Source organism: Callorhinus ursinus, unplaced genomic scaffold, assembly GCF_003265705.2.
Source record: "Callorhinus ursinus isolate GAN/ISIS: 27379988/994484 unplaced genomic scaffold, GSC_fseal_2.0 scaffold5, whole genome shotgun sequence".
NCBI lineage: Eukaryota > Metazoa > Chordata > Mammalia > Carnivora > Otariidae > Callorhinus > Callorhinus ursinus.
Window position 1 is genome coordinate 577,187 of NW_027397067.1, and position 23,607 is coordinate 600,793.

General features: G+C 39.1%; 1 protein-coding gene and 1 long non-coding RNA gene across 14 annotated transcripts in view; one reads left to right on the forward strand and one right to left on the reverse strand.

The window, feature by feature from the left end:
- SPIDR (scaffold protein involved in DNA repair) overlaps positions 1-23,607 on the forward strand; it is a 584,775-nt gene that overhangs the window by 548,149 nt on the left and 13,019 nt on the right. For 11 of the 13 annotated variants that reach the window (XM_025870570.2, XM_025870572.2, XM_025870573.2 and 8 more), the window contains 2 exons: positions 10,188-10,398; positions 11,093-11,245. In XM_025870570.2, the coding sequence (XP_025726355.2) occupies positions 10,188-10,398; positions 11,093-11,245 (364 nt within the window). The remainder of the gene's footprint in view (positions 1-10,187; positions 10,399-11,092; positions 11,246-23,607) is intronic. The other 2 variants (XM_025870571.2, XM_073892748.1) reach the window with 1 other exon arrangement.
- On the reverse strand, positions 11,240-22,580 carry LOC141372784 (uncharacterized). The gene is made up of 3 exons (XR_012378195.1): positions 22,196-22,580; positions 11,361-11,550; positions 11,240-11,259 (listed from the first exon to the last, which is right to left on the reverse strand). It is a non-coding gene; the product is annotated as an uncharacterized lncRNA (long non-coding RNA).

Consider the following 23,607-nt stretch of genomic DNA (forward strand, 5'->3'; position numbering starts at 1 on the left):
TAGATTGGTAGCACTGCTTTGAATTAATTGGTTATTTGTGTCTTTTTACAGAGGATAACCCAATGGTAAAGATAATTTGATAGTTAATTTAAAAGGAAGTTAGACCATTTTGGCTCATCAAGAGATTGAAAAAGAGATAGTAAGGGGCGCCTGGGTGGCTCAGTCGTTAAGCGTCTGCCTTCGGCTCAGGTCATGATCCCAGGGTCCTGGGATCGAGCCCCACATCGGGCTCCCTACTCAATGGGAAGCCTGTTTCTCCCTCCCCCACTCCCCCTTGTGTTCCCTCTCTCACTGTCTCTCTCTCTCTCTCTCTCTCTCTGTCAAATAAATAAAATCTTTAAAAAAAAGAAAAAGATAGTAAAAATCCAGGGTATTTACAAAGAGTATCTAAAATCTTTGAAGATTGTCAGAAAAACTCCCAACTGCAGATAATCTTGTAGAAATCTTTGCCCTTCCTGAGATAGCTACCATTTTTTAAAAATGTGATTTTGCTAGTTGTTCCCCCCAAATCATTTATAACGTCACAGTCCAATACAGTATCATGCACTGCACTTAGTTGTCATGTCTCTTTCTTCTTCAAATTGAATATTTCTGCATCTTTGCTTATCTTTTATGACCTTGGCAGTTTTTAAGAATAGAGATCAGTAATTCATAGAATATCTCTCCATTTAGATTGGCCTGATGTTATCTCATGAATAGATTCAAGTTACGCATCTTTGTCAGGAATACCACATAAAAATACTGTCTTCATATCAGGAGGCACAGTTGATTTGTCCCAGTGCTGTGGTATTTTATCAATTGATTAAGATGGTGTTTTCTAAGATGCTCAACATCACTCATTGTTAGGGAAATACAAATCAAAACTATAATGAGGTACCACCTCACACCTGTCAGAATGGCTAAAATTAACACAGGAAACAACAGGTGTTGGCAAGGATGCAGAAAAAGGGGAACCCTCTTACACTGTTGATGGGAATGCAAACTGGTCCAGCCACAATGGAAAAAAGTATGGAGGTTCCTCAAAAAGTTAAAAATAGAACTACGCTATGATCCAGCAATTGCACTACTAGGTATTTATCCAAAGGATACAAAAATACAGATTTGAAGGGGTACATGCCCCCCGATGTTTATACAGCTATCAACAATAGCCAAATTATGGAAAGAGCCCATGTGTCCATCGACTGATGAATGGCTAAAGATGTGGTCTGTATATACAAATGAATATTACTCAGCCATCAAAAACTATGGTATCTTGCCATTGCAACAATGTGGATGGAGGGAGCTAGAAGGTATTATGCTAAGTGAAATAAGTTTGTCAGAGACAGACAAATACCATATGATTTAACTGATATGTGAAATTTAAGAAACCAAACAAGCAAAGGGGGAAAAAAAGAGAGAGGCAAACTAGAAGAGACTTTTTTTTTTTTTTTATTAAAGCATGGGGACAGGACCCATGGCAGAAAGAGCTGCCTAGAAAACACTCTTAACTATAAGAAAGAACTGAGAGTTGCTGGAGAGGAGATGGGTGGGGGGATGGGCTAAATGGGTGATGGGTATTAAGGAGAGCACTTACAGTGAACACTGGGTATTGTATGTAAATGATGAATCACTAAATTGTACACCTGAAACTAATATTACACTATGGAATTTAAATAAGAACTTGAAGGGGGAAAAAAGGTGGTGTTTTCTAGGCTTCACCACTCTAAAGTTAAGTAATAAGTATCTCCTACTTACAAATTAATAACTATGTAATAAATATTTTATAGGAAGATGCATTGAGACTATCTTGCCTGAATTATTACTCTGATAGTGGTCAAATGGTAGTTTTCTAAGTCCAGCATACCTTTTACATTTAGTAGTTGGCATTCAGCTCTACTTATGTGCTTATTTCCCTATTTATGTATTCACTGTTTATATCAGTATGGACCAGTGGATTCAGTTTTGTTCAATGGATTATAATCTCACTTTTGTTTATATGGATGTTCAAATTTACCGGATTCAAGCTGCTTCATGAGCCCTTTGGATGTGTCCCTATCATTCTTTAAGTATTTCCTTACTTTCTGACACAGTAAGATGTTTCAGACTCATCTGTGCTTTATTCTGGAAACAGCCATCTCTTGAAGGAGCCATGGCTGATTTTAATGGAGAATGATATTTAGAAGCAAAGGTCTGGGTACTAGATGGGCTCACTGCTATTGGGAGGTTATTGTCTCTAGGCCCTCCCAACAGATAGAGCAAAGAAGTATATGTGTGTAAACTCATGCACATATGCACATAAATCCATACCTATTTCTTTCCATCTATTCACCTATATCTGAAATCATGATTTTATACCAGTATCTCCAGTTGTAGATCATCACCACAGAATTGACTCTACGTTTCTGTATTTCCATATTTATAACTCCCTTATCCAACAGTGAGAAAACGTGGCTTTCATTTTCCTCAATATAATTCACTCTAATTTCCTATCTGTAATCAACCTCCCAACCATGTGAGCTACCCCTTTCACCCCAACCCACAGTTCCTCACCATGCAAGTCACTTTCTCTGCCCAGTCCTGTCAGCCAGCCAAATGGAATCCTCAGCCTGATTATGCCATCCACACCAGTAGCACCAACTGAACCTCAGACCAGCCAGCTTCTCATGGTCCAGCCCTGCTGACTACAAGGGTCTTCCCAGGCAAATCATTGGCCCCATTTGGATATACTGAATCCTAAACCCTGACCAAGGGGAAAGAGCAAAAACCATTATAATGAACTTAAAATGGCATTACAACTTTTGTAGATACAAGAAAATTATGATAAAAAATAAAGAATAAAAGAGAAAGATTACTGGAGTTAAGATGGCAGAGTAGTAGGGGGACACTGAGCTTCCTCATCCTTGGAACACAGCATCCAACTATTTTGAACAACCAGGAATATGATTTGAGGATTAACAAAAGTCAGAGGGAAAGAACATGGCAGATGTGAAGCTTATAGTTTTTTGTCTGTTTGCATTTTTGTTGCTTTTCCTTTTCTAGGATCATCTGTTTTTTTTTCTTCTTTTCTTTTCTTTTTTCTTTCCTAGGCTTATCTTGACAAACAAATCAAAGCACATCTAGTTAAAGGTACAAACACTCTCCACTGCAAGCAGGGAAGAACACTGTAGTGGACGGGCTGGTGGGAAAGAGCAGCCAAAACACAGCAGCAGAGTACACAGCATACACCAGAAACACTTTCTAAAGTTGTTGTTATTGATATGTTGTTTTTGCTGGTTTTTTTCTTTTTTTTTTTTCTTCTCCCTTTCGTTTATGGACAAAGTGACATGGCGGAGAAATTCACCCCCAAAAGAAAGAAGAGGAGTTAGTACTCACTGCCACAGATCTAATCAATATGGATATAAGTAAGATGTCTGAACTAGAATTTAAAACAACATTATAAAGATACTAGTTGGGCTTGAAAAAAGCATAGAAGACACTAGAGAATCCCTTACTGTTGACATAAAACAACTAAAATCTAGTCAGGCTGAAATTAAAAATGCTATTACAGAGATTCAGTCCCAAGTGGTGGCCATAAAAACGAGGATTAATGAATCAGAAGAGAGAATCAATGATATAGATAATAAAATGATGGAAAATAAGGACATTAAAAAGAAAAAGGAAAAAAAAACTATTAGATCACGAAGGGAGACTTAGACAAATCAGTGATTCCATAAAGCAAAATAATATCTGTATTATATGGGTCCCAGAAGATGAGGAACTGCAGAAAGGGGCAGAAGTTTTATTGAACAAATTATAGCTCAAAACTTCCCTAATCTGGGGAAGGAAACAGGCATTCGAGTGCAGGAAGCACACGGAACCCCCCTCCAAATCAACAAAAATGGGAACATCTTGACATATTACAGTGAAGCTTCCAAATTTCAGAGATAAGGAGAATATCCTGAAACCAGCTCAGGACAAGAGGTCCTTAACCTACAAGGGTAGACACATAAGACTAACAGCAGACCTATCCACAGAAATGAGGTAGACAAGAAAGGACTGACATGACATATTCAACATGCTAAATGAGAAAAATATGCAGCCAAGAATACTTTATCCAGCAAGGCTGTCATTCAGAATAGGAGAAGTAAAGAGTTTCCAGGACAAAAAAATACTAAAGGAATTTGTGAACACTAAACTAGCCCTGCCAGAAATATTAAAGGGGATCCTTTCAGCAAAGAGAGACCCCAAAAGTAACAAACACCAGAAAGGAACAGAGACATCTACAGAAACAGTGACAACAGATAATACCATGGCACTGACTTCATATCTTTCAAGAATTACTCTGAATGTGAATGGACTAAATGCTCCAATCAAAACACATAGGGTATCAGAATGGATAAAAAAAAAAAAAGACCCATCGGTTTTCTGCTTAAAAGAAATTCATTTTAGACCCAAAGACACCTCCAGATTGAAAGGGAGGGGATGGAGAACCATTTATCATGCTTAATGGACATCAAAAGAAAGCTGGGGTAGCCATCCTTATATCAGACAAACTAGATTTTAAACCAAAGCCTGTAATAAGAGATGAGGAAGGACACTATATCGTAATAAAAGGGTTGATCCAACAAGATCTAACAATTGTAAATATTTATGCCCCTACCTTGGGAGCAGCCAAATATATAAACCAATTAATAACAATTAAATTAAATTAAAGAAACTCATTGATGGGGCACCTGGGTGGTTAAGTGGGTTAAGCATCTGCCTTCAGCTCAGGTCATGATCCCAGGGTTCTGGGATTAAGCCCCGCATCAGGCATCCTGCTCAACGGGAAGCCTGCTTCTCCCTCTCTCACTCCCCCTGCTTGTGTTCCCTCTCTTCGCTGTGTCTCTGTCTGTCAAATAAATAAATAAAATCTTTAAAGAAAAAAAAAGAAATTCATTGATAATACTGCAATAATAGTAGGGGACTTAACACCCCACTCAGACCAATGGACACATCATCTAAGCAGAAGAACAAAAACAAAACAAGGGATTTGAATGACACACTGGACCAGATGGAGTTCACAGATATACTCAGAGAATTTCATCCTAAAGCAGCAGAATCTTCTCGAGTGCTCATGGAACATTCTCCAGAATTGATCACATCCTGGGTCACAAATCAGGTTTCAACTGGTACTAAAAGATTGAGATCATACCATGCATATTTTCAGACCACAATGTTATAAAACTTGAAGTCAACCACAAGAAAAACTTTGGAAGGACCACAGATATATGGAGGCTAAAGAACATTCTACTAAAGAATGAATGGGTCAACCAGGAAATTAAAGAAGAATTTAAAAAATACATGGAAACAAATGAAAATAAAAACACAACAGTTCAGAAACTTTGGGATGCAACAAAGATGGTCCTAAGAGGGAAGTATATACCAATACAAACCTTTCTTGAGAAACAAGAAAAGTCTCAAATACACAACCTAACCCTACACCTAAAGGAGCTGGAAAAAGAACAGCAATCCATACTAAAGATTAAAGCAGAAATCAATGATTTAGAAATCAAATGAACAGTAGAACAAATCAATGAAACTAGGAGCTAGTCCCTCAAAGAATTAATAATATTGATAAACCCCAGCCAGACTTATCAAAAAGAAAAGAGAAAGGACCCAAATCAACAAAATCACGAATGAAAGAGGAGAGATCACAACCAATACCAAGGAAATACAAATAATTATAAGAGAATATTATGAGCAATTATATGCCAACAAATTAGGCAATCTGGAAGAAATGGAAGCATTCCTAGAAACATACAAACTACCCCAACTGAAACAGGAAGAAATTGAAAACCTGAACAGACCCATAACAAGCAAAGAAATTGAATCAGTAATCAAAAATCACCCAACAAAGAAGAGTCCAGGGCCAGATGGCTTCCCAGGGAAATTCTACCAAACATTTAAAGAAGAATTAACACCTTCTGAAACTGTTTCAAAAAATAGAAATGGAAGGAAAACTTCCAAACTCATTCTGTGAGGCCAGCATTATCTTGATCCCAAAACCAAAGAGCCCACTAAAAGGAGAATTACAGACCAATATCCCTGATGAACATGGATGCAAAAATTCTCACCAAGATACTAGCTAATAGGATCCAACAGTACATTAAAAGGATTATTCACCATGACCAAGTGGGATTTATTGCTGGGCTGTAGGGGTGGATCAACAGCTGCAAATTGATCAACGTGGTACACCACATTAATAAAAGAAAAGCCAAGAACCATGTGATCTTCTCAATTGATGCAAAAAGCATTTGACAAAATACAGCATCCCTTCTTTATTAAAATTCCCCACAATGTAGAGATAGAGGGAACATACCTCAATATCATAGAAGCCATATACAAAAAACCCACAATGAATATCATCCTCAATGGGGAGAAACAGAGCCCTTCCCTTAAGGTCAGGAACACGACAGGGATGTTCATTCTCAGCATGTTTGTTCTGCGTAGTACTGGAAGTCTTAGCCTCAGCGATCAGACAGCAAAAAGATGTAAAAAGCATGCAAATCAGCAAAGAAATCAAACTTTCACTCTTCACAGATAACATGATACTCTCTATAGAAAACCCAAAAGACTCCACCAAAAAAATTGTGAGAACTGATACAGGAATTCAGCAAAGTCCCAGGATATAAAATCAATGCACAGAGGTCAATTGCATTTTTATACACTAACAATGAAGCAGAAGAAAGAGAAATCAAGGAATTGGTCACATTTATAGTTGCACCAAAAACCAGAAGATATCTAGGAATAAACCTTAAAGAGGTAAAGAATCTGTACTCTGAAAACTATAGAACACTTATAAATGAAATTGAGGAAGATAGAAATAGAAAAACGTTCCATGCTAATGGATTGGAAGAACAAATATTGTTAAAATGTCTGTGCTACTCAAAGCAATCTACACATTCAATAACAATCTATCAAAATTCCATCAGCATTTTTCACAGAGCTGGAACAAACAATGCTATAATTTGTGTGGAAACAGAAAAGACCCCAAGTAGCCAAAGGAATGCTGAAAGAAAAAAACAGAGCTGGAGGCAACACAATTCTGGACTTCAAGCTGTATTACAAAGCTGTCATCATCAAGACAGTATGGTACTGGCAAAAAAACAGACACATAGATCAGTGGAACAGAATAGAGAGCCCAGAAACGGACCTCAACTCTATGGTAAACTACTCTTCAACAAAGCAGGAAAGAACATCCAATGGGGAAAAAAAAAGTCTCTTCAACAAATAGTGTTAGGAAAACTGGACAGCCACATGCAGAAGAATGAAACTCGGCCACTTTCTTACACCATACACAATAATAAAGTCAAAATGGATGAAAGACCTAAATGTGAGATAGGAATCCATCAAATCCTAGAGGAGAACGCAGGCAGCAACCTCTTCACCTCAGCCATAGCAACTCTTGCTAGACGTGTCTCCAAAGGCAAGGAAAACAAAAGCAAAAATGAACTGTTGGGACTTAATCAGGATAAAAAGCTTTTGCACAGCAAAGGAAATAGTTGACAACACTAAAAGGCAACCTATGGGATGGGAGAAGATATTTGCAAATGCCTTATCATTTAAAGGGCTAGTATCCAAAATCTATAAAGAACTTATCAAACTCAACACCCATAAAACAAATAATCCAGCCAAGAAATGGGCAAAAGACATGAACAGATATTTCTTCATCCAAATGGCCAACAGACACATGAAAAAATGCTCAACATCACTCGGCATCAGGGAAAGACAAATCAAAACCTCAATGAGATACCACCTCACACCAGTCAGAATGGATAAAATTAACAACTCAGGAAACAACAGATAATGCCGAGGATGTGGAGAAAGATACACTGTTGGGAATGCAAAATGGTCCAGGCACTCTGGAGGTTCCTCCAAAAGTTAAAAATAGAACTACCCTATGACCCAGCAATTGCAGTTATCCAAAGGATAAAAACATAGTGATCAGAAGGAGCACTGGCATACCAGTGTTTATAGCAGCAATGTTCACAATAGCCAAACTGTAGAAAGAGCAGTGTCCATTGACAGAGAGATGGATAAAGAAGATGTGAGGTATAATATACTATGCAATATTACACAGCCATCAAAAAGAATGAAATCTTGCCATTTGCAATGATGTGGCTGGAACTATAGGGTATTATGCTAAGGGAAATAAGTCAGTCAGAGAAAAACAAATATATGATTTCATTCGTATGTGGAATTTAAAAAACAAAACAGATGAACATCGAGGAGGGAAAGGAAAGGAAAGGAAAAGGAGGGGGAAGGAAAGGGAAGGAAAAATAAAATAAGATGAAAACAGAGAGGGAGTCAAACCATAAGAGATTCTTAACTGTAGGAAACAAACTGAGTGTTGTTGAGGGGAGGTGGATGGGTGGATAGGGTAACTGGGTGATGGACATTAAGGAGGGCACTTGATTTTTTTTTTTAAAGATTTTATTTATTTGACAGAGACACAGCGAGATAGGGAACACAAGCAGGGATTTGGGAGAGGGAGAAGCAGGTTTCCCGCCGATCAGGGAGCCCAATGTGGGGCTCGATCCCAGGACCCTGAGATCATGACTGAGCGGAAGGCAGACGCTTAACGACTGAGCCACCCAGGCGCCCCAGGAGGGCACTTAATTTAATGAGCACTGGGTCTTATATGCAACTGATGAAAAACTAAATTCTAGGGCGCCTGGGTGGTTCAGTTGGTTAAGCGACTGCCTTCGGCTCAGGTCATGATCCTGGAGTCCCGGGATCAAGTCCCACATCGGACTCCCTGCTCAGCGGGAAGTCTGTTTCTCCCTCTGACCCTCTTCCCTCTTGTGCTCTCTGTCTCTCATTCTCTCTCAAATAAATAAATAAAATCTTTAAAAAAAAAAACCACTAAATTCTACCCCTGAACATAGTAATACAGTATGTTAACAAAATTGTATTTAAATAAAAAAAGAAAAAAAAAGTAAATTTGCTATAGATACAACAAATATTTTATACCTGCTTTATATCAGAGCCCTATATAAAATTTGAGGGCAAGTAACAAGTATTCCTGTCTCAGTTTAGGTTGCTATGGCAAAATTCCATACACTGTGTGGCTTAAACTGCAACAGTTTATTTCTCACAGGTCTGGAATATTAAAGTCTGAGATCAAAGTGCCACCAGGTCAGGTTCTTAGTGAGCGCTCTCTTGGTTTACAATAGGAAATCTCCTTGTATCCTCACAATGTGAAGGGCAGAGTGAGGAAACAAACTCTTGTCTTAGAAGGACAGGAATCCCATCTTGAGGGCTCTACGTAGGACCTAATTACCACCCAAAGGCCCCACCTACCATTATCACACTGGAGGTTAGGACTTCAGCATATGAATTGGGGACTTAGGGGTGGATATAAACATTTAGTTCCTAACAATCACTGATCCTTAGGAAACTTAAATCTAACAAGAAAGAAGAATGTGTATGGACTAAATATAAAACAATGTGGTAATTAACATTCTGAGATCTGGAGGAAAAGAACAATGAAATCTCCCTGAGTAGTTCAAGGACAAGTACAGTAGTGCCAGGGAAGGGCAGACTGTATCCCTAACAGGTACAGGGTTTGCACTCTCAGGACACAGCCATGTCAGTGGGGACTAGTGACGAAGACCTGCAGAGTCTATTGTATATTTGAAAATAGTTGTTGGAATGATAACTAAAATTGTTAGTAATAATCATCTAACATAATGCTTTTTTAAAATTCTGGATAATGGAACACTACATCAAAAACTAATGATGTACTGTATGGTGACTAACATAATAAAGTACACACTGGATTTTGAAGATTTAGTACAAAAAAACAAGAAGATAAAATATCTCTATTGTTTCGGGTGCCTGGGTGGCTCAGTGGGTTAAGCGACTGCCTTCAGCTCAGGTCATGATCCTAGAGTCCCTGGATCGAGTGCCGCATCGGGCTCCCTGCTCGGCGGGGAGTCTGCTTCTCCCTCTGACCCTTCCCCCTTTCATGTGCTCTCTCTCTCTCAACTAAATAAATAAAATCTTTAAGAAAAATTGTTTTAAAAAATACATATATCTATTGTTTCTATTTATTATATGACAAAAGTATATTTTGGATATTTAGATTAAATACATTAAAATTAATTTTAAAAAATTAAAAAAAAATTTGGATAGTAAGAATAGCTCTTAAAGTTAATAGACTTGACTGTGTCTTTGAATTGTAGGTAAACAGTTTGCTTCCTCTGCAGCAAAGGGAGATTTGGCTGATGGTGACTGATGTCACCCTGCAGATGCAGGATGAGAATAACTCTGGCCTCCCCAAAACCATGCCAGTCTGTGTGGCCCCCTCATGTGTGTTGAGCCAGGAAGTCCTGAAAGCGCTCACCGAGGCTGTCTCTCACAGCTTTCTCTTCAGGGATACTCTCCGAGCCCAGGGTATGCTTTCTTCTTCCTAGCTTTGACCCAGTGGTGACTGATAGGTGCCATAAAATGGCATTGTGGGCTTTGCCTTACTCTGGAACTGCTGGCCCCTTCATGAAGCCAACTGTGGACATGGCACATGGAGTGGAAGAGACCCATGATACCAGCCCTCAGCTTTCACTAGCCCCTGTCATGGGGCTAGAACCTTCACAGAACCAGAACCCCTGCAGTACTGACACTCCCTTGAAAGATGCCATTGGTTACTCAAGGATTGTCTCTTGGTGGCACACATTACAGGTACAGAAGCCACTTGAAGTCATTGCCTGGAACATCACTTTTTAAAACAAACAAAAAGCTAGAACATTATAAATATACACTTAGATCAGTTAGCTCTTTTTTGCCAGGAATCAAACTAGAATCCTGCCCAAACTATATTTTTATTTTATTTTGTTGAGATATAATTTGCATACCACAAAATTCACCTTTCTAAAATGAATTTGAATCTAGTTTTGTGTGCTTTCCCCACTTAGCACACCTGTGACTTTAGCACTTCTTTCTGTACAGTGCATGTGTCATTGGATACAATGGATGGACCTCAAAACTGTGCCCTCTGCCCACAGTGGGGTTGGCAAAGGACACTGTCTTTACTGGCAGGAGAACTCACTTTTTTCTTCAGTGCTTCAATAATCTGAAGTGTCTCTGTTGGCAGGTCGGATTGTTTGTGTTGAACGAAGTGTCCTCTTGCTTCAAAAGCCCCTTTTGGGTGCGGACTCCGGTGCTTGCTCCTGTGAACTGACTGGCCCTGTGAAGCTCAATGAACTGGATTCTTTCACTCAGGTCAACTCCGTTTGCAGCGTTCAAGGTGGGTAGTCAATCCTGGTGGAAATGGTATTTATATTTTTTTAAATACCATACTTCATATTCATTTCATTTATTCAACAAGTTTTTATGTTTGACATGTTCCAAACTTTGGATACCTAAGAAACAAAATCAGAAGAGGTTCTTGCCTCTTAGACTTCTAGTGGGTATAGAAGACCTCAATGAGCTGTGCACACAATCACGTATAGAACTACAATGTTCCAAGTGCTCCATGTGCTGATTGCTGGGGCCTCACCTTGTCAGGGAGCTCACTTAGTCTCCTCAAGGACAGGAGCCTTGTGCTGAGATCTGAAGGATAGGAAGTAGCCAATTAGGTGAATGAGTAGGGGCAGGAAGGATATCTGACAGAAAAAGAATAGGACATATAAAGGCTGCTGACAGGGTAGAGTTGGGGAGCACCATCTGGATGGATGGAATGACCGGAGATTAGGCTGAAGGGCCCAGCCACTGCCCAAGTCAGTGGCCCTAGCAGGAGTGCGCTCTGTCATCGACAGAGAGACGGGTTCTCCAGGTTTTGTCTCTGCAGAGCAGAGTGGAAGGGCCAGGGCCTGGGGTGGTAGCAAGTGGGAGGGCAAGCACCAGTCCAAAGATGTGAGACAAGCGAGGAAGCAAAGTAAATCTGGAAGTGGGTTTAGTTGGGGGAAACAGACAGGTTGGGTAGTGAATTCAGTACAGAGGGAGCAAGGTGTAGATGGAGGGTGGGAATGTATGTGATGACCTCTGAGATTCTAGCTTAGGCAACAAGGCAATGGTAGAGCTGTTCAATGGAGTAGGACATGGTGGAAGAGGCCAGCTTTGAGAGAACAATCTTAGCTCTGTCTTGGAGAGCTTAAGTGTTTTTGATACATCTGAGATGTTTCAGTAGCTGATTTCAGGATCTTAGGGTTCATATATTTTTTAACCAACTTTTTTGAGATATAACTTACATCGCTACAATTCACTCATTTAAAATGTTTTAGTATATTCAGAGTTATGCAACTATCACCACATTGTCGGGACACCTGGCTGGCTCAGTCAGTAGAGCATGCAACTCTTGATCTCAGGTTGTGAGTTTGAGCACCACATTGGGTGTAGAGATTATTTAAGAAAAAGAAAAGAAATCTTTAAAAAGAAACATTGTCATCATCCAAAAAATATACCTCATGCCCATTGTCAATCACTCCCCATTATGCTCTCCCACCCCAGCCCTTACCCTGGTCTTAGGAAAGCACTGATCTACTTTCTGTCTTTATAGAATTGCTTTTTCTGGATATTTTACATACATGGAATCACACATTATATAGTCTTTCAAAATTGGCTTCTTTCACTTGGCATAATGTTTTCAAAGTTATCCATGATGTACCAGGTATCGGCACTTCATTTCTTTTCTTTTCTTTTTTTTTTTTTAGAGATTTTATTTATTTATTTGACAGAGAGAGAGATAGCGAGAGCAGGAACACAAGCAGGGGGAGTGGGAGAGGGAGAAGCAGACTCCCGCCGAGCAGGGAGCCCAATGCGGGGCTTGATCCCAGGACCCTGGGATCATGACCTGAGCCAAAGGTGGACGCTTAACAACTGAGCCACCCAGGTGCCCCAGCACTTCATTTCTTTTTATGGCTGAATATTTCATTGTATGGTTGCACCACATCTTGTTTTATCCATTCATCAGTTGATGGACATTGGGTTGTTTCCACTTTTTGGCTATTGTAAACGGTGCAGCTGTGGATATTTATGGACAAGTTTTTGTTTGAACAACGTGTTTTCAAATTTGGGGTATGTATCTAGGAGTGGAATTGCTGGGTCATATGGGAAACCCTGTGCTTAGCCTTTTTGAAGAAATGTGTAAGTGTTTTCCAAAGTGGCCACACTATTGGTGTATCCTTAATATTAAAAGATATTAATTTCCAGAAAGCATACAAAAATTCACATTTCCAAAAGTAATTTCTAAGAAGGCCTATTTCCTCCAGCCTTGCCCACTGCTAGATTTCTGAATCTTTATAATTTTTATGAATAGCAAAACTCTGATCCTATTCTTGTTGCTTTAATTTACATTCCCCTGCCTGCTTGTGAGATTGAGCACTCATTCATTGTGTTGAGGCCATTTGGATTTTCTTTTCTGTGCATCTTCTTTTAGTGTTAGTACCAAAACATAACTAAGATTGTGATTTGAAATGAGAAATGAGAGCAGTATAGCCTAGTGGTCCTGAAGAAAGCAGACTCTTAACAAGCCACCTGTCATCTGGGTCTTCTATTTTCTCATCTGTAACACAGGGCTAATAGAATACACCTTAAAGCACTGTTGAGGATTAAATAAGATAATGCACATGAGGCTTTGGGGGCTTGGAGCACTCACAGAGTAGTGGAGAAGGATGACATCTCAGTGCTTCCACTTCTACAGACCAGGAGGGCTGGCTGAGGGCAAGAGCCAGTGAGGCAGTAGGTAGGTGGCCTTGGGACTGTTAGGATTTGTCAGACAGAGTGGTGAAGGTCTTCCAGACAGATGAAGGCCATATGGAAAACCCACAGAGGTGCCAGGGGCAGTTGTAAAAGCTTTATGTGCTGGAGGAGGCAGGGCCTTCTTGGGATGGAGTTGGCTCTGTCTTGTTCTGCTATTCCCAGAATGCTAAGGAGGTTGTATGATCAATTTGTTTTCTTAAATGAAGCAATTCTGTCACCATAGATAGACTATGGTACAAAGCTGGATTCATTGCTGACAGGCTGTTTGGAACTGTGCAGGGAAGGAAGGACTGAGAGTCTGCAGAGGCTAAGTGGACTGTGGGGGTTTCCAAGAATTGGCTCTGCTGGGCCCCTGGGCACAGGCTGTGAGGACAGGGCACAGGCTGTGAGGACAGCGCACAGTGCAGACACACGCCCTGCAGCAGATGCTCTGTGCACCTGTCCTTGTCACTCTGCCCACAGCCTGCTACCGCCTACACATCTCCACCAACTCCAGGGGCCTCCCTTCCACCTTCATTTTCTTCACTGGCTGCCATCTGTTCTCGTCCCACCCGTCACCTCTCTCAGAGCCCAGGATTGGTCAGGGGCTCAGAAGAGAGAGAAGGGTGTGGGAACAGTCTCCCAGCAGTGTTCTCTGCCCCACATTTGAGAGGGACCACCACCCATCCACACTGCTTAAGCTGCATGGGACCCTGGAGCACTTGGATGGCTCAGTTGGTTGAGCATCTGACTTTTGATTTCGGCTTAGGTTGTGATCTCATGGGTCGTGGGATCGAGCCCTGCTTCAGGTTCAGTGCTCAATGTGGAGTCTGCTTAAGATTCTCTCCTTCTGCCCTGCCTCTCTCTCCCTCTCTCAAATAAATAAATCTTAAAAAAAAGAAGCTATATGGGACCCTGTTAATTATAAGACCATAAGAATCACCACCACCCATAGCACCGTATTATGAGAAAATATGTACCTGAAGAGTTTGGCTTCTAAAGGAGGGTTTGAAACCTAACCCATTATCCATAGCCAGCGAATGCCACAGAGATGCAAAAAGAGGAAAACGTGTAGATTCTTGTGGGGAAAGAGAAGACCTAATTTTTCTAGTTTCTGAAGAACATATTTTTTTTAAATAATAATTTATAGGTGGGATTTATAAAATTATAACCATTTCAAAAATTGTCCATACTACCCAAAGCAATCTACAGATTTAATGTTATCTCTGTCTAAATACCACAACATTTTTCACAGAACTAGAACAAACTCTCCAAAATTTTGTGTGGAACCACAAAAGACCCCAAATGGCCAAATCAGTCTTGATAAAGAAGAACAAAGCTGGAGGTATCACAATCCCAGCTGTAGGTATCTACAAAGCTGTAGTTATTAAAACATACTACTAGCACAAAATACTAGCACAAAAATAGACACATGGATCAAGGGAACAGAATAGAGAGCCCAGAAACAAACTCATGCTTATGTGGTCAATAAACCTATGACAAAGGAGGCAAGCATACACAGTGGAGAAAGACTCTCTCTTTAACAAATGGTGCTGGGAAAACTTTCTTATACACAAAAGTAAATTCAAGTGGGTTAAAGACCTAAATGTGAGACCTGGAACCATAAAACTCCTAGAAGAAAACATAGGCAATAATTTCTTTGACATTGGCCATAGTAACGTTTTTCTAGGTATGTCTTTTCAGGCAAGGGAAACAAAAGGAAAAATAAACTATTGGGACTACACCAAAATAAAAAGCTTTTGCACAGCAAAGGAAACCATTACCAAAATAAAAAGGCAACTTACTGAATGGGAGAAGATATTTGCAAATGATATAGCCAATAGAGGGTTAATATCCAAAATATATTAAAAAACTTATATAACTCAATACCAAGAAAACAAATAATCCCATTAAAAAATGGTCAGAGGACCTGAATAGACATTTTGCCAAAGAAGACATCCAGATAGCCAAAAGACACATAAAAGATGCTCAACATCACAAATCATCAGGGAAGTGCAAATCAAAACCACAATGAAGTATCACGTTATACTTGTCAGAATGGCTAAAATCAAAAGTATAAGAAATAACAAGTGTCAGTGAGGATGTGGAGAAAAAGGAACCCTTGTGCCCTGTTGGTGGGAATGCAAATTAGTGCAGCCACTGTGGAGAACAGTACGGAGATTCCTCAAAAATTAAAAATAAGGGGTGACCAGATGGCTCAGTCAGTTAAGTGTCCAACTCCTGATTTTGTTCGGTTCATGATCTCAGGGCCATGAGATTGAACCCCACATCGGGCTCTGTGCTCAGTGGGGAGTCTGCTTGAGATTCTCTCCCTCTCCCCCTCCCCTACTTGTGCGCATGCTCTCACTCGCTCTCTCTAAAAATAATAAATCTTTTTAAAAATTAACAATAGAATTACCATATGATCCAGTAATTACACTATTGGGTATTTATCCAAAGAAAACAAAAACACTAATTTAAAAAGATATATGCACCCCTATGTTTATTGCAGTATTATTTATAATAGCCAAGATATGGAAGTAACCCAAGTGTCCATTGATAGATGAATGAATAAAAGAAGATGTGGTGTATATATATATGGAGTAGAATATTACTCAGATGTAAAAAATAATGAAATCTTGCCATTTGCAGCAACATGAAAGGACCTAGAGGGTATAATGTTAAGCAAAATAAGTCAGAGAAAGTATATGAGATAGCATATGATTTCACTCATACATAGAATTTAAAAAACAAAACAAATAAACAAAGAAAAAAAGAGACCAAAAAACAGACTCTTAAATGCAGAGAATAAACTGGTGGTTGCCAGAGGAGAGGCGGGTGGGGTATAAGTGAAATAGATAAAGAGCATCAAGAGTACACTGATCTTGATGAGCATTTGGTAACATATAGAATTGTTTTTGTTTTTAAGATTTTTATTTATTTGGAAGAGAGTGAGAGAGCACAAGCACAGGGAGGGGCAGAGGGAGAGGGAGAAGCAGACTCCTCACTGAGCAGGGAGCCCGATGCTGGGCTCAATCCCAGGACCCTGAAATCATGACCTGAGCCAAAGGCAGACACTTAACGGACTGAGTCTGCTTGAGACTCATATGTGTACAAAACTAAAGGCACTGGTGCCCCAACACATAGAATTGTTGAATCAGGGGCGCCTGGGTGGCTCAGTTGGTTAAGCGTCTGCCTTTGGTTCTGGTCAGGTTCCTAGCATCCCGGGATCGAGCCCCGCATCAGGTTTCCTGCTTAGCAGGGAGCCTGCTTATCCCTCTCCCTCTGCCTGCCTGTCTGCCTCCTTGTGCTCTCTTTCTCTCTCTCGCTGTCCCTCTGTCAAATGCATAAATAAAATCTTTTTAAAAAAATTGTTGAATCATTATATTGTACACCTGAAAGTAATATAACACATAAGTTAATTATACTTAATTAAAAAATAATTTTAAGTGAGCAATTCAGTGGCATTTAGTATATTGACAATGTTGTGCCACTATCTCCTATTTTATATTTTGTCTTTTGCCAACTCAGTGGCTTTGAAAATGAAGTTGCATTCTATTTTTTTTTTAAGGTTTTATGTATTTATTTGACAGAGATAGACACAGCGAGAGAGGGAACACAAACAGGGGGAGTGGGAGAGGGAGAAGCAGGCTCCCCGCTGAGCCCCGATGCAGGGCTCGATCCCAGGACCCTGGGATCATGACCTGAGCCGAAGGCAGACGTTTAACGACTGAGCCACCCAGGTGTCCCGCATTCTATTTTTTAATAACAGCTTAATTGAGATGTAATTCGCATACCATGAAAATCACCCTTATAAAACAACTCGGTGTTTTTTAGTGTATTCATGCAGTTGTGCAAGTATCCCCACTATTTCCAGAATATTTTTATCACCCCAAAAAGAAACCTCATGTCCATTAGCAGTCACCACCCACTCTGTCCAGCCTGTGGCAACCACTAATCTACTTTCTGTCTCAGTGGATTTGCTTCTTCTGGACAATTCATTTGATAGAATCATATGTGTTATTTTTGTTTCTGGTTGCTTTCATATAGCAGAACATTTTCAGAATTCAACCGGGTTGTAATATTTATCAGCACTTTGTTCCTTTTTATAACTTAATAGTCCATCACATGGATATACCAAGTTTTGTTTATCCATTCATCAGCATCAACTGTTTTTAATATTATGCATAATCTGGGTAGTGTTAGTCCTCCAACTTTGTTCTTCAAAATTGTCTTGACTATTCTAAGCGTTCTTTTCTCTTTCCATATAAACTTTAAAATTAGTTTGTTTATATCCATAAAATAACTTGCTGGGATTTTGATTGGGATTGTGTTGAATCTGTAGATGAATTTAGGAAAAATTTATATCTTAACCCATTGAGTCTTTCTATCCCTGAACATGGATATCTCTCTATTTAGATTTGACTTCTTTCAGCAAGTTTTTAAGAAGTTTTCTTCATATAGATCTTGTACATACTTTGTTACATTTGCACCTAAGTATTTTACTTATTTTAGTGTTGATGTAAATGATGGTGTGTTGGGGTTTTTTTTAATTATTTATTTATTTTAGAGAGAGAGAGAGCATAAGCAGGAGGGGCAGAAGGAGAGGGGAGAGAATCTCAAGCAGACTTCACGCTGAGCACAGAGCCCTATGTGGGGCTCAATCTCAGGACTCTGAGATCATGACCTGAGCCAAAACCAAGATTTGGACAATTAACCGACTGTGCCACTCAGATGTCCCAATGGTGTTGTGTTTTTGTTTTTTGGGGGTTTTTTTGTTGTTGTTTTTGAGAGTAAAAGGTTTATTGGCTCCAGGAAAAGGAGCAATAGTACCTAGCTCTCAGGTAACCCCTCGCTCTATATACAGGCCGTATCCAGCCCAAGGTCCACTGGCTCCTTCAATTTGAGGGTCCATCCAGTGCCTCCCTTCCCGGGGTTGGGGAGGGCTAGCTGCCTGATGGTGAGGTTCTGGACTCTTCAGCAGCAACCCCTGACCCAGCTGAGGCAGCCTCGTAGTCTGCGATGCAGCCCTGTACCAGAGCAGGCATGAGCTGCACATAAGCGGCCATGAGGCGGTGGTTGGAATGGATCAGCTTCCCTGGTGTTGTGTTTTTAATTTCAAATTCCATTTGTTTATTGCGAGTGTATAGGAAGGCAGTTGATTTTTGTATTTTAAGCTTGTATCCTACAACCTTGATACAATCATATTTGTTTTTTGGTTGACTCCTTGGATATTCTACATAGAAAACGATGTCATCTGTGAACAAGGATGGTTTTTTCTTTCTTCCTAATTTGTATACCTTTTATTTCCTTTTTGTGTCTTATTGTATTAGCTAGTACTTCCATTATAAAGTGAATAGAAACAGTGCGAGGGGATTTCCTTGCTCTATTCCTGATCTTAAGGGGAAAGCATCTACTTTCTCACCATTAAGTATGATGTTGGCTGTAGGGGTTTTGTTTATTTGTTTGTCATTCTTTCTGCTAAAGATAGTATCTCTTCATTCCATATTTTGAAAGAAAAAGTGTTAGTTCTTCAGCCCTTCTTTTACTCTACTCTTTCTTTCCACCTTTCTACAGTTGTTTCTGTACTTTATATTGTCAAGATTTATATTCTTTTCTATAACCATAATTAAACCTGAACACTTTGTCTACAGATTTTTTCTTTTTTTTTAACAGATTTATTTTCAAAGATGAAAATAAATAAGTGGTATTTTTATTATTGTGATTATATAAATATTTTCACTGAACAGGAAACTAATATAATGCACTTCTATTTCCTTTCTTGTGTGATTTCTCACAAATTTATATTGACTTTTATTTTCCTTGCATTGCCTGCAGTACATCTTTTTTTTTCCAAATCTCCAAAAATGGTGACAAATCATTGGAGTTTTCCTCTGTAATTTCCTCCTAGAGCTTTCTGTCCCTCCAAACCAATCTGGACTAGTTGCTCTACTCTCAGCTATCTTCCTGGGACCCTCATATTAATCATTTAGGTTTAATTCACTGTTTCCTACACAAGGCTTCTTTATTGGTTTATTCCATCTGTGGGTTTTTGTACATATTCTTTACCAAATTGAGGAAGCTCTTCTCTGTTCCTAGATTGCGGAGAGTTTTTATCATAATTGGATGTTGGATTTTATCAAATTATTTTTCTACATCTATTGATAGGATCATATGATTTTTTTCTTTAGTCCATTAATATGATAGATTACATTAAGTGATTTAAAAAAAAAATACTGAACCAGCCTTGTATACCTGGAATAAATCCCACATTTGGTCATGGTACATTTTTTTTTATATATATACTGGATTAGATTTGCTAATATTTTGTTAAGGACTTTGCATCTATGTTCATGAGAGATGTTATTCTGTAGTTTTATTTTCATGTCTTTATCTGGCTTTGTATTAGGTTAATGCTGTCCTCACAGAATGAGTTTAAGTATCCCTTATGCTTATATTTTTCTGAAGAGATTTTAGAGGATTGATATCATTTCTTCCTTAAATGTTTGGTAGAATTCGCCAGTGAACCCTTCTGGGCCTGGTGCTTTCTGTTTTAGAAGATTATGAATTATTGGTCCCATTTCTTTAATAGATGTAAGCCTATTCAGATCATCTAGTTCTTGTGTGAGTTTTGGTAGATTGTGTATTTCAAGGAATTGGTCCATTTCACATAATTTAGCAAATTTGGGGGCATAGAGTTGTTCATAACACTATTTTATTATCCTTTTAATTTCCATGGGATCAGTAATGATGGCCCCTCTTTCATTTCTGATAGAAATAATTTTTTATTCTTGATTAGCCTAGCTTGAAGTTTATCAATTTTTATTGATCTTTTGAAGGAATCAACTTTTGGGTTTCTTGAATTCCTCTACTGAATTCTTGTTTTTAATTTTATTGATTTCTGCTCTAATTTTCATTATTGCTTATATTCTTCTTGCTTTGGTTTTAATTTACTTCTCTTTTTCTTTTTTTCCTAAGATGAAGACTTAGATTATTGATCTTAGATATCTTCTAGTATATGCATACAGTGCTATAAATTTCTAAGCACTGCTTTTGTAGTTTTGATGTGTTTTTATTTTCATTTAGTTCAAAATATTTTAAAATTTCTCTTGAGATTTATTCTTTGACCCATGTATTACTTAGAAGTATATTATTTAATCTCCAATTATTTGGGAGTTTTTCAGCTATCTTTCTGTTATTGTGTTTAATTTCATTATTGTCTAAGAGCATACTTAATATGATTTCTGTATGATTTCTATAATTTTAAATGTGTTTTATGCCCCACTTTATGGTCTGTCTTGATGGATGTTCCATGTGAGCTTGAGAAAAATGTTTATTCTGCTGTCATTGGATGATATATTCTATAAATGTCAATTAGATCCAGTTGATTGATGGTGCTCTTCAGTTCAACTATGTCTTTATGATTTTTTGCCTTTGGATCTGTCAGTCATTTATAGAAGGGTATTGATGTCTCAAAGAATAATAAATAAAATATAATGATGGGTTTGTTTATGTCTCCTTGAAGTTCTATCATTTTGCTTCACCTATTTTCACAGTCTGTTGTTAGGCACATACACATTAAGGATTGTTATATCTTCTTGGCAAATTGACCCCTTTATCATTATTTAATGTTCTTCCCTATCTCTGATAATTTTCCTTGATCTGAAGTCTGCTCTGCTTGAAATTAATTTTAACTATTTTAACTCTTATTAGTGTTAGCAGGATGTATCTTTTTCTATAACTTTACTTTTAATCTTTATGTGTCTTTATAGTTGAAATGGGTTTCTTGTAGACAAGATAGAGTTAGCTCTTGTTTTTTGTCCACTCTGATAGTCTCTTTTAATTTGTGTTTTTAGACCCCTCACATTTAAAGTCAATACTCATGGGGCACCTGGGTGGCTCAGTCCTTAAGTGTCTGCCTTTGGCTCAGGTCATGATCCCAGAGTCCTGGGATCGAGCCCCACATTGGGCTCCCTGCTGGGCGGGAAGCCTGCTTCTCCCTCCCCCACTCCCCCTGCATGTGTTCCCTCTCTCGCTGTGTCTCTCTCTGTCAAATAAATAAATAAAATCTTTAAAAAATAAATAAAGTCAATACTCATATATAATTGGATTAATATCAGTCATATTTATAATTGTTTTCTGTTCATTGCTCTTGTTTCTTTTTTCATCTCCCACCCCTTTTCTGCCTTTTCTCATTTTAATTGATCATTTTATGATTCTATTTTCTCCTCTCTCTCAGCATATTAACACTTTTTTTTAACATTCTTTAGTGGTTGCCCTAGATACACTTACAACCAATCAAGTCCACTTTCAAATAACACTAACCTCCTTCCAGGGTAGTACAGGTATCTTACAAGGATATTCTCAGTTCTTCCCTCCCATCCTTAGAACATTTCTGACATTCACTTCACTTATCCATAAGGTATAGTCACTGAATGCATTGTTGTTATTATTACTTAAATAAACTATTATATTTTAGATAAATTTAGAATAACAAATGTAAAAGATTTTCTTTTACCTTCATTTATTCTTTCTCTAATGCTCTTCCTTTAGTTTATGTAGATCCAGTTTCTGACCTATATTATTTTCCTTCACATGTTACCATTTCAATGTAGAGTTCCCTGTGGGTCTCTCTCTCAAGCTGTCCTGCAGGCCTGTGGGTGGGTCAGGTGGATATGTAAACACTGCTATCATGGTGCTGCCAGATCCTCTGATAAGAACCAGTCAACTAAGGATTAAGAGAAAACAAAACCCCAGCTGCAAAATAGCAAATATTGGCCCAGCCTTCCATGCAGGAACACCCCAGCCAACGCAGAGGCTGGGGCACTGACCATATCCCACGGACAGACAGAAAGGCACAGAGGCTCCCTGCCCTGCTCTCCAGCCAGCTGTAGGCTCATCCAGATCCCACTCCTCTCTACTTTGTGAAGTAACAATAGTAGACACCCCCTTCTCAGAAACTCAGCCTTGCCCTACTCTGTCCATCCCTGTCCCAGAAAGTCCAGTGATGGCTTGTCCAAGGATAGCCCTAAGCAGGCTCTTTAATCATCTGTAGGAAGTCAGTGCTGGGAGTTGGATAGCTCTCTGCAGCAGCTAAATCAGCTGGGCGTCGGGGTCTCCAGCAACGGTGTGGACATTGTAGAACACTGAGCATTTTCCTCAGGCAGGGCTTGCACAAACTCAGAGTACAGCCCTGTGAGTCAGTTGGTCACTGAGAAATAACATCTGTCCATCTGCATAAGTGCTTCTAGGAAATGGAGCCTCCGCGAGGGGATAGTGCTCACTGCTTCCCTGGGTGTTCAGGCCTTCTCATCTCATTTCCCGAACATCAGCATCCAGACCATGCAAAGACTTCCTCCCAGTTTATTTTTTTAGGATGACAGAGTTTTGCAGCATTGACTTTTATATCTTTGCATTGCTTGCCACTTATTTATACACCCCTTGCTAGTGGGTGGTGGTCTTGCTCACCACCGTGGGCATGAACTCAGCAAGTGCACATTTGTACTGTCTCCCTGGGAAGGCGTGGCCAAATCCTGTCTTCAAACCAGGCTTTGGCCTCTAACTAGAAGGAAACACTTCTGAGCCCCAACTTCTTTCCGTCAGAAAAAAAGTTTGGAGAGGAGGGTGTGGCGGAGAGTTAAATGTCACTGAAGAAAATACCAGAGCATGTAGATGCTATGTGCCCTACTAGAAAGGAGCCACTGCAGTTCCCAGGAAGGAGCCTTTGAAAAAACCTTTTTAAAAAGATGCTTTAATAAATACGTGATATACCTTTCCCAAGCCTAATTACAAGAGATTTCTGTAAATAAGGAAAGTAAAAGCTTTCAATAGCAGACTGCAGCCTAATGATGAGTGTGATGTCAAAACCATCAAACTCTAACAAAATTTTTTTTTCCTTCTGATGTTCATATAAATGAATGCTCTAGATAC